Here is an 11832-nt window from a genome sequence, read left to right as displayed (position 1 = left end):
AGCTGCCTAATTGTAAAAATGAAAGAGGCCCACACAAAAGATAATCACATGTATTCAAACAGGCCTGCTCATTCGGCATGCAAAAATATGCGTGCCGTAATTAATTTGCCATTAAGGTTGGATTGATGTCGCCTTTGCCATGCAGACAACGAAGCCATAATTGCCTCTGGTGTTGCATTCACAGCTTTGCCTCATTACTAAAACAGATGCTAATTCAGTGGAACAGCCTCAGGTTGACAGGTGTGTAAAGCATACTGCTGAGGGGAATCAAGGAGTAGAAAATACATCATAATATGCAGAGGCATGCTCATGAGGAAAGAAAGATCTTTTTTGTTGGAGCATCTTCTAATCATAATGAATGGAAGTGGCAGTAATTGGTACGTGAGGAGAAAGAGCTTTAATAGCTCAGGAAAACAAACCATGCTGCTGAATTATTGAACTGCTTAGCTAAATTATTTGCTTTTGGACCTTAGTTTTTCCTGTTCTTCAATTCATTAGGCTAATTTGTAAGAGTTCTTCTGTATTTTCTGAAAAACACTCCTTAATGACTGAAATGAACTGGTGCTTCAGAAGATGTTTATTCTTTTGACGATAAATTCCTATAATATATTTAGTAGCAAATAACAAATATTTGATAGAAACTATACTCATAGAAACAAACATGAAAAACTACAAAACATCCCCCCATCAGTTCAGTTCATTCATGATATTAAGGTTGAATGACAGTTAACACTGCACAGCTGGTGTGTTTCCCTACGAGGTCAGAACCTTGTTTTTTTTTTAACTGAATGATAACTAAAGTGAAAGACCTGCTGCTGAGTTCAGAGTCAGTTCCTTGAGCTTCTTGCACCCATAAACACAGCATCACATCTTCTTCGCCCTCTTCTTGGGTCTCTGGTTGAAGACTGGCGAGGACCCCATCAGGGAGTCGGGTGAATGTGACGGGTAGCTGGTGTCTGACGCCGCCCCACCCGGTGAGGGTGCCATGGCTCCTCCCGACTCGCTCATGGTGGACATGGGCCCCCCTTCCTCGAACACGTCTCCGCCCAGGACCCCGTGGTGGTGGTGATGATGGTGATGGTGGCCACCAGCCTGGCCCTCGTCGCCATCCTGCGGCTCCATTTTTACCTGAGGCCACAGAGGGGAGTTGTTGGCACCGCCTCCACCTTGTAAAAGGAGTGAAATATTTTTTTTTATTTAATAAGCTGGATTAAACCCAGCATTAAACTCACCATCAAACACAAAACTCTCCCGAATAATAGATCAGGCAAGTAAAATTACTCCAGCAGCCCACCCCCACCCCCCTGGGTGAACTGCATGGACGCTCAGTGGTGAGGAAAGCCACCCTCACTGAGGACCCCTCACATCCCCTCCACCACTCCTTCATGCTGCTGCCATCAGGCACACAGAACCCCACTGGCCAGGAAAAACATCTGCAAAAAAATCTTTCATCCCCTCTGCAATAGCTGCTCTTAATAACACACACTGTACTGCGTTTTTCGGGTTTTTAGTTATTTTATCTGCTTTATTTGTTTTTATTTATTGCACTGTGTTGTTGATGTGTGAGGGTGTTTTCAATGTTTGAGTGTGGTTTTCAAACTTTGCCTTACAGCTGCAACAAAAGATGAATATCTGTTTGTACTTGGAACAGGCAATAAAGTTATCTATCTATCTATCTATCTATCTATATATATATATATATATATATATATATATATATATATATATATATATATACACATTTTTTTTTTTATATATATATATATATATATATATATATATATATATATATATATATATGAAGAGGCAGAAAGTATGCTGAAGCTAGCAAGTGACTCATCTAAAAAAAGATGAAAATAGCCCCATGGGAAGTTGAGTAACTGTACTTGTGAGCTGCTGTAGGTCAGTCAGTTTCTATTCTAGCACACTGATGGTATTTGGTAGCCAGACTAATCACAGCTGTAGCAGATCATAATTCCTAAAACTTAAAAATGAAACATTGATCTAAGTATATTTAATGCTGGGCTGCACAGTGGCTTGGTGGTTAGCACTTTCGTCTTGCAGCTAGGAGGTCCCCGGTTAGTGTCACGACCTGGGCCTGGGATCTTTCTGCATGGAGTTTACATGTTCTCCCTGTGCACGTGAGGGTTTTCCCCAGGTTCTCCGGCTTCCTCCAACAGTCCAAAAACATGGTGAGGTTAATGGGTAACTCTATTGCCTGTAGCTGTGAATGTGTGAGTGTCTGTCTCTATGTGTAGCCCTGTGATAGACTGGTGACCTAGACTGATTATGTTCATTTTGTTGTTTTCTTATATTGGATTAGCAATGTCAGCTAGTCGAAACATGTCAGCAAGGTAAAAAGACTCACCATTACTAACTTGTCGGCAAAAAAGACATGCTAATCTAAGACATTGCATGTTCTCCCTGTGCATGCGTGGGTTTTCTCCTGGTACTCCGGCTTCCTCCCACAGTCATAAAGCATACTGAGGTTAATTGGTGATTCTGAATGTGAGTGTGATTGTTTGTCTCTATATGTGGCCTTGTGATAGACTGATGACCTGTCCAGGTGTCCCCTGCCTTCACCCTAAGTCAGCTAGGATAGACTCCAGCCCAACTGCAACCCTAATGAGGATCAAGCGGTGCATAGATAATGGATGGATGGATGGATGGATGGATGGATGGATGTTTAACATTCATAGGGATGCAAGTGAAAAGTGAAGAATGCTAGTTGGTAGCATAGGTATGCTATCGTGAAGTCAATCACGTATCCAAACAGTTGCAGCATGTGAATTACTGGACTTGTTGAATGAATAGCTGAGCTCAGTGAGTGGGTGACTTGTCTCAGAGTGATGAGGAAGACATCCTGCCAGCCTCTCCACTTCCACTGCCAGTCTCTCATTTAGCACCGGCAGACTATCAGCAGCTAAATCAGTCACTGGCTTTGACATGGACAGAGGCTCCTCCAGCCTCTCAGGAGTCTTATTTTTGGCACATCTCCTGCAGCTTAAGACCTGGCTAGGATGGCAGCATTACAACTTCAGTCAGGACAATACAATATTAGGCACACAATGAACAATACAACAAAGGCCCAAATAAGCTGAGAATTCAGAAATAAATTTCTTATCATGGAGTTTACAATATCTTAAAATTCAGTTTGAGATACCAAGTTGTTGAATTTTTTTTCCTCTGCAAATATGACCCAAAATATTGCGATCTAATATTATGAGATTAACTTTGTGAAATAAGTTTACATTAATATGAGGGAAGTTTGTCAACAATAGCTTTATAAATGAGAATATACCAATGACTCAATGTGGCGAGAGAAAGAAGAGCAACCAGGAGTGCAGAACCCAATGACAAGCTTTGAGCTAAAGACAGATCCTAACATACTGAGATAATGCGTTCACCATATAAAAACACTGTGCTGCTATATTCATGGATAACAGATAACCAAGAACCTCATTTCAATATGCTGATTAAGCGAAAGATGTTCATCAAGCCAGGCACAAACTGACAAAAAAAAAAAAAAAACAGGTAACAACATCCATTTTCTTCCTGAATTAAAAATCGATATGATAAGAATGGAATAGCAAAACACAATGCACTGCAAGAATAATCTCAAAATGTGTGGCTGCCATTATTGTGTAATTCTAAAAGTCTCAATCCAATTTAAAGGCTTGATAAGAAGCATTGTGAAAAGTGACTTCGTTAAAATTATGCCCTTGGAGTAATAAAAAGGGAATAAGATAGTCTACTTACAAAGACAACTCTTCTTGTCTACTTTAACACATAGTAACAGACAATAAAACATTCATGACATTTACACTCAATGTCTCAAACTAAAGGAGCCATTTCTTCACGTTACATTTCACGGTAGGAAGCAGAGGTGGGAGTTTCAGGTTTTGAGTCTTTTGAAGTTACACTACCGTTGAAAAGTTTGGAATCACTTAGAAATGTCCTTATTTTTGAAAGAAAGGCAGTTTTTTTTTCAATGAAGATCACATTAAATTAATCAGAAATCCAGTCTAGACATTGTTAATGTGGTAAATGACTATTTAAGCTGGAAACGGCTGATTTTTAATGGAATATCTCCATAGGGGTACAGAGGAACATTTCCAGCAACCATCACTCCTGCGTTCTAATGCTACATTGTGTTAGCTAATGGTGTTGAAAGGCTAATTGATAATTAGAAAACCCTTGTGCAGTTATGTTAGCACATGAATAAAAGTGTGACCTTTCATGGAAAACATGAAATTGCCTGGGTGACCCCAAACTTTGAACCGTAGTGTATATTCAGACGATTATTGAAGGAATTAAGAAGCATCCTTAGGTCCAAATTGTAAGTAGGGAATTAACACCTTTAAAACATCAGTTATGGAACACTCTGTGAGCTCACCTTGTACAATGTACACACAATATAATAAGCCTGGGTCCTTAGTGCCACCACCTGGGTTTGATTCCTGCCCAGCCCCTCTCTCTCCCCTTTCCTCTTTCTTTTAAATGTGATGATTGACACCTACTCTGAAAAATCCTTTCCATTTGACCCCTATGCAAAAAACCTTAACCTGCTCTCTGGAAATGCCAATCACAGTGGTCTAATTGCCTAAATTCAGGCCCTTTCTGTGCACTGGTGGACATTTTGGAAATTATTGCACTGTTAATAAGATTTGAGGCTTATAGGAGGCTTTGATGTCTGCCATGTGGCCGCTGATTGACAGCTGTGACTGACAGGTGGCTCGCCTGCTGCTCTCCCTGGCTCCTGAACTCACCCTGTCTCTAATTCCTGGAGCTTTTATTTAAAGCATAAATGGACAGAGACAGGCAATTTTTATAGAGCTGGCCAGGATGGGACCATTACTCCCACTGGGGTGGCAGAGAAACTCATATCTTGTACATTGTTTTGCTGTGAGGATTATTACTATAGGTCAAATAGTCAATTGCATTGGTTGCTTGCTTTAATCATTTCTTCATGCAGGCACAACTGCCATGCAGAACCACACTAGCATCAATGTAAACTTAAAGTTAGAAATTGCTTCAAACATGTATTTATTACAGGCTGCACAGTAGCTTGGTGGTTAGCACTGTCGCCTTGCAGCTAGAAGATCCCTGGTTCACATTGCATGTTCTCCTTCTCATGCATAGGGCTTCCTCCCACAGTCATAAAACACACTGAGGTTAATTGGTGATTCTAAATTTTTCATAGGTGTGAATGTGAGTGTGATTGTTTGTCTCTATATTTAGTCCTGTGATAGACTGGTGACCTGTCCAGAGTGTCCCCTGCCTTCACTCTAAGTCAGCTGGGATAGACTCCCGCCCCCCCACGACCATAATGAGGATTAAGCGGTGTATAGATAATGGATGGATGGATTTTTTTTTTTTTACAGTTTTTTATATAGCATAGGAGATAGAACAAATAGGGCTGCACAGTGGCTTGGTGGTTAGCATTTTCTCCTTGCAGCTAGAAGATCCCTGGTTCGCGTCCCAGCCTTCCCGGGATCTTTCTGGATGGAATTTGCATGTTCTCCCTGTGCATGTGTGGGTTTTCTCCAAGTAAAAAATATGCTAAAGTTAATTGATTATTCTAAATTGCCCATAGGTGTGAATGCAAGTGTGATTGGAAGTGGTATTCCACTAATTTAGAGGAAGTTTATGTAGCTTGGAAAAATAGTCTAGAAATTTATAAAAAAAAAGCTCTTGGTAATGCCAGGACAACATATTATTCATCTTTAATAGAGGAAAACAAGAACAACCCCAGGTTTCTCTTCAGCACTGTAGCCAGGCTGACAAAGAGTCAGAGCTCTGTTGAAATTTGTATTCCTTTAGCTTTGAGCAGTAACAACTTCATGAGCTTCTTAACAAATAAAATTATTACGATTAGAGAAAAAATTAATCTGGCCCTTCCTGCAAATGTCACAGATGTATCATCGAGTACAGATACTTTAGAATTGGCTGTAAGACCAGATGGATATTTAGAATTTTTCACTCCCATACATCTCTCTGAACTAATTTCAATAGTTTCTACATCCAAACCATCGACATGTCTTTTAGATCCTATCCCAACTAGACTGTTCAAGGAGGCTTTACCTTTAATTAATTCCTCAATATTAGATCTGATTAATCTCTCTCTAGTAACAGGTTATGTACCACAGGCTTTTAAGGTTGCTGTAATCAAACCTTTACTTAAAAAGCCCACTCTAGATCCAGATGTTTTAGCCAACTATAGACCAATTTCTAACCTCCCATTTCTCTCCAAAACTCTGGAAAGAACAGTTGCAAATCAATTATGTGAACATTTACAAAGGAATAGCTTCTTTGAAGAGTTTCAGTCAGGCTTCAGAGTGCATCATAGCACAGAAACAGCTCTGGTGAAAGTTACTAATGACCTTCTCATAGCGTCAGATAATGGACTGGTCTCTATACTTATTTTATTGGACCTTAGTGCGGCATTCGATACAATCGACCACAAACTTTTATTACAGCGACTAGAACATTGTATTGGCATTAAAGGGACAGCACTGGACTGGTTTAAATCCTACTTATCAGACAGGTTCCAGTTTGTGCATGTCAACAATGACTCTTCTGAGCATACTAGGGTTAATCATGGAGTTCCTCAGGGTTCTGTCTTAGGACCAATACTGTTCACATTATACATGCTTCCCTTAGGCAACATTATTAGGAAGCACTGTATTAATTTCCATTGTTATGCTGACGACACTCAATTGTATTTATCTATGAAGCCAGATGAAACTAATCAGCTAGCCAGACTGCAAGATTGTCTTAAGGACATAAAGACCTGGATAACCTATAATTTCCTACTACTAAATTCAGACCAGACTGAAGTCATTGTATTTGGCCCCAAACATCTTAGAAAATTGCTTTCAAAGCATATAGTTACTCTGGATGGCAATACATTGGCCTCCAGTACTACTGTGAGGAACCTCGGTGTTATCTTTGACCAGGACATGTCCTTTAACTCACACATAAAACAAATCTGTAGGACTTTCTTTTTCCACCTGAGAAATATTGTAAAAATCAGGAACATCCTGTCTCAGAGTGATGCAGAAAAAGTAGTCCATGCATTTGTTACTTCTAGGCTTGACTACTGTAATTCCTTATTATCAGGTTGTCCCAACAGCTCTCTGAAACATCTACAGCTGATCCAAAATGCTGCAGCCAGAGTACTGATGCGAGTTAGCAAGAGAGATCATATTTCTCCTATATTGGTTTCTCTTCATTGGCTTCCTGTTAAATCTAGAATAGAATTCAAAATCCTTCTTCTGACATATAAAGCTCTTAACAACCAATCCCCATCATATCTTAAAGACCTGATAGTACCATATTATCCTAGCAGAGCTCTTCGCTCTCAGACTGCAGGCTTACTTGTTGTTCCTAGAATCTCTAAAAGTAGAATGGGAGGCAGAGCCTTCAGTTATCAGCTCCTCTCCCGTGGAACCAGCTCCCAGTTTGGGTTCGGGAGGCGGACATCCTCTCTATTTTTAAGACCAGGCTTAAAACCTTCCTTTTTGACAAAGCTTATAGTTAGGGCTAACTGGGGGACCCTGACGGGGTGAGCTGGTGTTTTCATTTGCACAACTGACTTCCCCTCTGGACGTCCTTTAGTTTGCCCCTAGTTATGCTGCTATAGGCCTAGGCTGCTGGGGAACCTCTCTGGATGCACTGAGCCCTTCTCTAACTACCTATGCATTTACTATATATACCATTATTGCATTACACTCACTCTGTTTCTCCCTGTGTCCTTTCTCCAAGTGTCCCTGATCCCAGAGCTGGATGCTTCAGATCTGTGGTTGTTCTCCCACCAACTGGTCTAGTCTCCATCTGTGGGATGCTGCTGCTGACCTTCCTCCAGCCCACTGCTTCCAGCTGCCCATTCCCACCAATCTACTCTGCATCACCTTCACTATACTTGATTTGCTCATCTACATATTTTTGAATTTACCACCAGCTATAATGTAGTATATTTAATGTCAGAGCCGTACACCATAGCAGTAAACTATAGCTAGTTTCCATGTTAGTTGTACTTTGCATGTATCATCTGTCTTATCATGCATGGATCAAATTGTGTGTTTTATGGTCCTTGTTGGGGTGTATAGATAATGGATGGATAGAACAAATATCATAAATGATTGATAAGTTAGATAAATAAAATCATAATAATGAAAATGGAATAATTCCAATAAGAAAATAATAATAGGACCTTTCTGTTAAATAAAGTTATAATAATATAACTCCAGGATCAGATGCACTGCACAATGTATATCCTAAACTGCAATGTTTCAAACTGTGATTTTGCATTAAAGTCGAGTAATTGCTCAGTCCTAATGAGGACTCGCATATAATGAGCTTTTCTGTGTAACCCTCAATTGATTTAAAAAAAAAATCAGGAACAGCTGTTCCAAGTTATGACTTTTTAATTGTTGATATTATAATTTAAATTGCATTAGTGTTAGGCTATCATTCCATTTCTACAATTATGTGTGTAGCCGTGCAATGAGCTTCTCAGTTGGGTCTATGGGGTGGCTAGAGGGTTTAGCCAGAGGGTTTAGACAGTGGCCACCCCTTAGCTCCTTGGCTGCAAAACCTGCTGGTTTCACAATTGCTTTGTGTCCAGATTACCAACAAGACTTGGTGTGTTAATTAGACAGTAATAAAAATAGTTAATTAGATTTTTGTGCCTTTGAGCAGATCTATGTTCGCTTGTTCCCCACGTCTTTAGTCTTTATGTCAAGCTAAGCTCGCTGCCTCCAGGCTATAGATTATCGATATCGAGTTCAAGACTTCAGAGTGGTATCAATCTTTTAATAGAATTCTTAACACGACAGCAAATTTGTGTATTTCTGAAAATGTCATATTCCTTTAATGGTGACCAAATTACCTGATTGCATCATGCATGGATCTATCAAGGTTGTGTGCTATGCAATGACGTTTATTTCTAAAGAGTAAATACTGAACTAGTTACTAAATTACTGTATATCATTGATTCTGCAGCAGAATATTGAGTGAAAGAAGAATGGACAATGTAGCATAATGTTGAAAATGTATTCGGATGCTGTCTAATTAAACACATTTAATGAATTTCTTATGTTCTTTTGCTACAAGCGGGATCTTTAACTTCCCCCTGTGGGCACAAAATGTATCCGCAACTGAAGGTCTGAACTGGAGACTTTCCACATATCAGTCTCTGCTGTAGAAAATACTTCATGACTGTAAAGTATATCAGACATTTGACCAGGAATATTGGTCTTACCTGAGGCATGAGGAGAATGATCACCATCCAGTCCAGAAGCTAGCCTTTCAGCATGGGCTCCAAGGACCCCCATGGGCAGAGCCTGGTCCCCAGAGGCCAGATCAGCCTCTGGCTCCTCGCTAACAGGAAAGGAGATGTCACTCATGGGCTCCTCCTTGATCCTCAGGGGCTTAGAATCCTCCAGAGCTTTCTCTGGATTCACCAGTCGCTCGTATTCCTCCGACAGATCCTTACTGACCTGGATGAAGAAAATCTTTAAGTCTTATTTTTCTGCTGTAGTGTGAAAATTGAACCTGGATGCTGTTTTACTCAATAATATCAATGCTTACTTCAAAAATCAATCCCTTATTGAGATTTTTGAGAAGACATAGATGCATGGCAAAGATTTCTGGAGTGTGAGAAATTTATAGGATCTCACTATATAATATCAAATAGCAAAAGCCAAAAAACACACATTGCCCACTCCTAGTCTCACCTGCAGCATGTAGCTGTGGTAGTCCTTGATCCTCACTTGCCAGAAGCGTTGGAGGGCAAGTACACTGCCGATGCCCACCTCATGGAACACTTGCTCCACTACATCTGGGAAGGGACTGGCCCCCAGTCGAGCCTCCCGGTCCACTGCCACCCGCAGCAGGCGGGTGAGACGCAGGTAATGCTCATGGACCAGGTCGGTCAGGGTCTCCAGCACAGACTCCTGAGCAGACTCGAAGCCAGCGTGGGCCAGAATGGTGGCTACTGACTGATAAAGAAGCTGCCGACAGGAGGGCCAAATCAGCTCTGTAACAGGTTCGCCTTTACCCCTTGTGATAAAAGAACCAGATAAAAGGAAATTAATGATGACTGGATCATTAATTGACTGAGATTATATCTGTGAAGTGTTGAAAATATAAAAAATATATTACAAATAATTACACGTAAACTGTGAGAGGCTGATAAGCTCATGATTTAGAGGCCTCAATAGATACAGATTGGTATTAAATTACACAAGAGGACAGCAATCTCAAACTTACTTATAGAAGTCACTTTCAGGATCGCTGTGGCGGAGCTGAAAGGGCTGCCTGGGGGTTTTGCTGTCCGCAGGAAGCAGATCATCTGGCATGACAGGTGGGGTGGGAGGACGTAAGGGCAGGCTGGCGTCAGCCTCCTCCAGCCTGCTGCCACCCTCAGAGGACGCTGAGCTCTGACCCTGAGCCTGGGACTGGGCCGATGCCAAAAGACCTCGGAGGCGACGGGCATGCTGGCAGAGCTGCACTGTGTGGATGGTGAGACTACACGGCTCTGAGGGGATGTCCAGCATCGTGGTGGGCCGCGGACGCTGGGCTGAGGGCTGGTGCAGTGGAGGGTCCTGCATCTCCACAGAGCGAAACTCACGCTGGAGCAAGTCAAAGGAGCTGCGACTGGGAGGAGCCCCTGCAGGTCCTGGGATCTCACCCCAGTAACGCATCATAATGATGGATCAAAGACACGCTGGACTCACACTTGAAGGGAGGCTAGAACTGCACAGGGAGAAAGAAGGTATACGCTGACACTAATTTGTCAAGAATGGCACTCATTTTGATTTTTAGACTCCATAACTCCAGATGGAATACTGTCTCATTTGGGTTTTAGAGATGGTTTAAAATGAGATGTTTTAGGCTGACTTGTAGTGTCTACTCTGAACTAATAATGCTTTCTGTAGAGTTCTAATACCAAACAAATCATTTAGAAAAGCTGATAATGTCCACATTTCTCTACATATTTGCCTGTCGAATAGGTACAAAACTAGCTTGTTTCCTTGTAGAACATTTCAAAAGATTTCAGAGCACTTTACGCCAAATACTAGTCAATCCCCGCAAAAATTCAACACCAATTGCATTATGAAGACAGACAAGCCTAATAGTCACATTTTTAAGATCAGTTCCACAACCACCATTGTCTCATGATCACTTCGGCATACATCTGACCGATTTTAAGAAAAAGGAACTTGCACTCAATAAACTCATAGTAGACGGTGGGAATAGCAGGCAATTCAAATGTAATAATTTAAAGAAATAGAGACTGGGCTATTTAGAGAATGTATGCATGCCGAATTAAAGAGCATATTGCATCGATTAGGTTAAGTTCTGAAGTAGAGGTTTAAAAGTAATGTCTATTTGTCGAATAACAAGATAACACAAAATGTCAGGTGTCTGACTGGACTTTGGTGCTGCGTGCAAGAACGCATCAGCAAACATCAACCAAGCTACAGGATAGCTAGTTAAAAAGCTAGCATGCACGTTTAGCTTGTTAAATTATGGAAATTATACATTAATAACACGGCAGTTACCCAGAGCTGGCTGAGACATCCGACAACAACTGAAGCCTCCGTATGTTTGCGGGAAGCGGCACAGGAACTACTCATTTAAGTCCTGTTACAAAAAAGATCGGGTGAACAGCCAAACAGGTAGTTAGTTCCGCAAGAAAATATTCATTTTGGTCGGAAAAGGTTAAAAATTCTATCAATTTCCTGCATGTGTATTAAAAGATATTCTTCTCGAGTACCATTTTCTTGGAATTTATACCTTATTGATTATCTTTGTGAGTTTTTA

General features: G+C 40.9%; 1 protein-coding gene and 1 long non-coding RNA gene across 2 annotated transcripts; one reads left to right on the top strand and one right to left on the bottom strand.

Annotated features, from left to right (window-relative positions):
• Positions 1-559: 559 nt before the first annotated feature.
• Positions 560-11727, bottom strand: supt7l (SPT7 like, STAGA complex subunit gamma). Its single transcript, XM_023290979.3, has 5 exons — positions 11571-11727; positions 10276-10761; positions 9741-10065; positions 9266-9503; positions 560-1166 (listed from the first exon to the last, which is right to left on the bottom strand). Exons 2-5 carry the CDS (start codon positions 10710-10712, stop codon positions 865-867), a joined length of 1302 nt encoding a protein of 433 aa, XP_023146747.2. The 5' UTR covers positions 10713-10761; positions 11571-11727; the 3' UTR covers positions 560-864.
• On the top strand, positions 1873-9100 carry LOC129347785 (uncharacterized). Its single transcript, XR_008600042.1, has 2 exons — positions 1873-2192; positions 7768-9100. It is a non-coding gene; the product is annotated as an uncharacterized LOC129347785 (long non-coding RNA).
• Positions 11728-11832: the final 105 nt, after the last annotated feature.

Source organism: Amphiprion ocellaris, chromosome 20, assembly GCF_022539595.1.
Source record: "Amphiprion ocellaris isolate individual 3 ecotype Okinawa chromosome 20, ASM2253959v1, whole genome shotgun sequence".
Lineage (NCBI taxonomy): Eukaryota > Metazoa > Chordata > Actinopteri > Pomacentridae > Amphiprion > Amphiprion ocellaris.
This window is presented reverse-complemented; position numbering and strand designations above follow the sequence as displayed.

Bases quoted from the DNA above. Each gene is read 5' to 3' on its own strand.
- supt7l (XM_023290979.3), bottom strand. From the start codon at position 10,712: ATGATGCGTTACTGGGGTGAGATCCCAGGACCTGCAGGGGCTCCTCCC. The intron at 9,504-9,740 runs GTGAGACTAGGA...TTCTTCATCCAG, and splicing joins ACCACAGCTACATGCTGCAG to GTCAGTAAGGATCTGTCGGA. The intron at 1,167-9,265 runs GTAAGACCAATA...TCCTTTTACAAG, and splicing joins TCATTCTCCTCATGCCTCAG to GTGGAGGCGGTGCCAACAAC.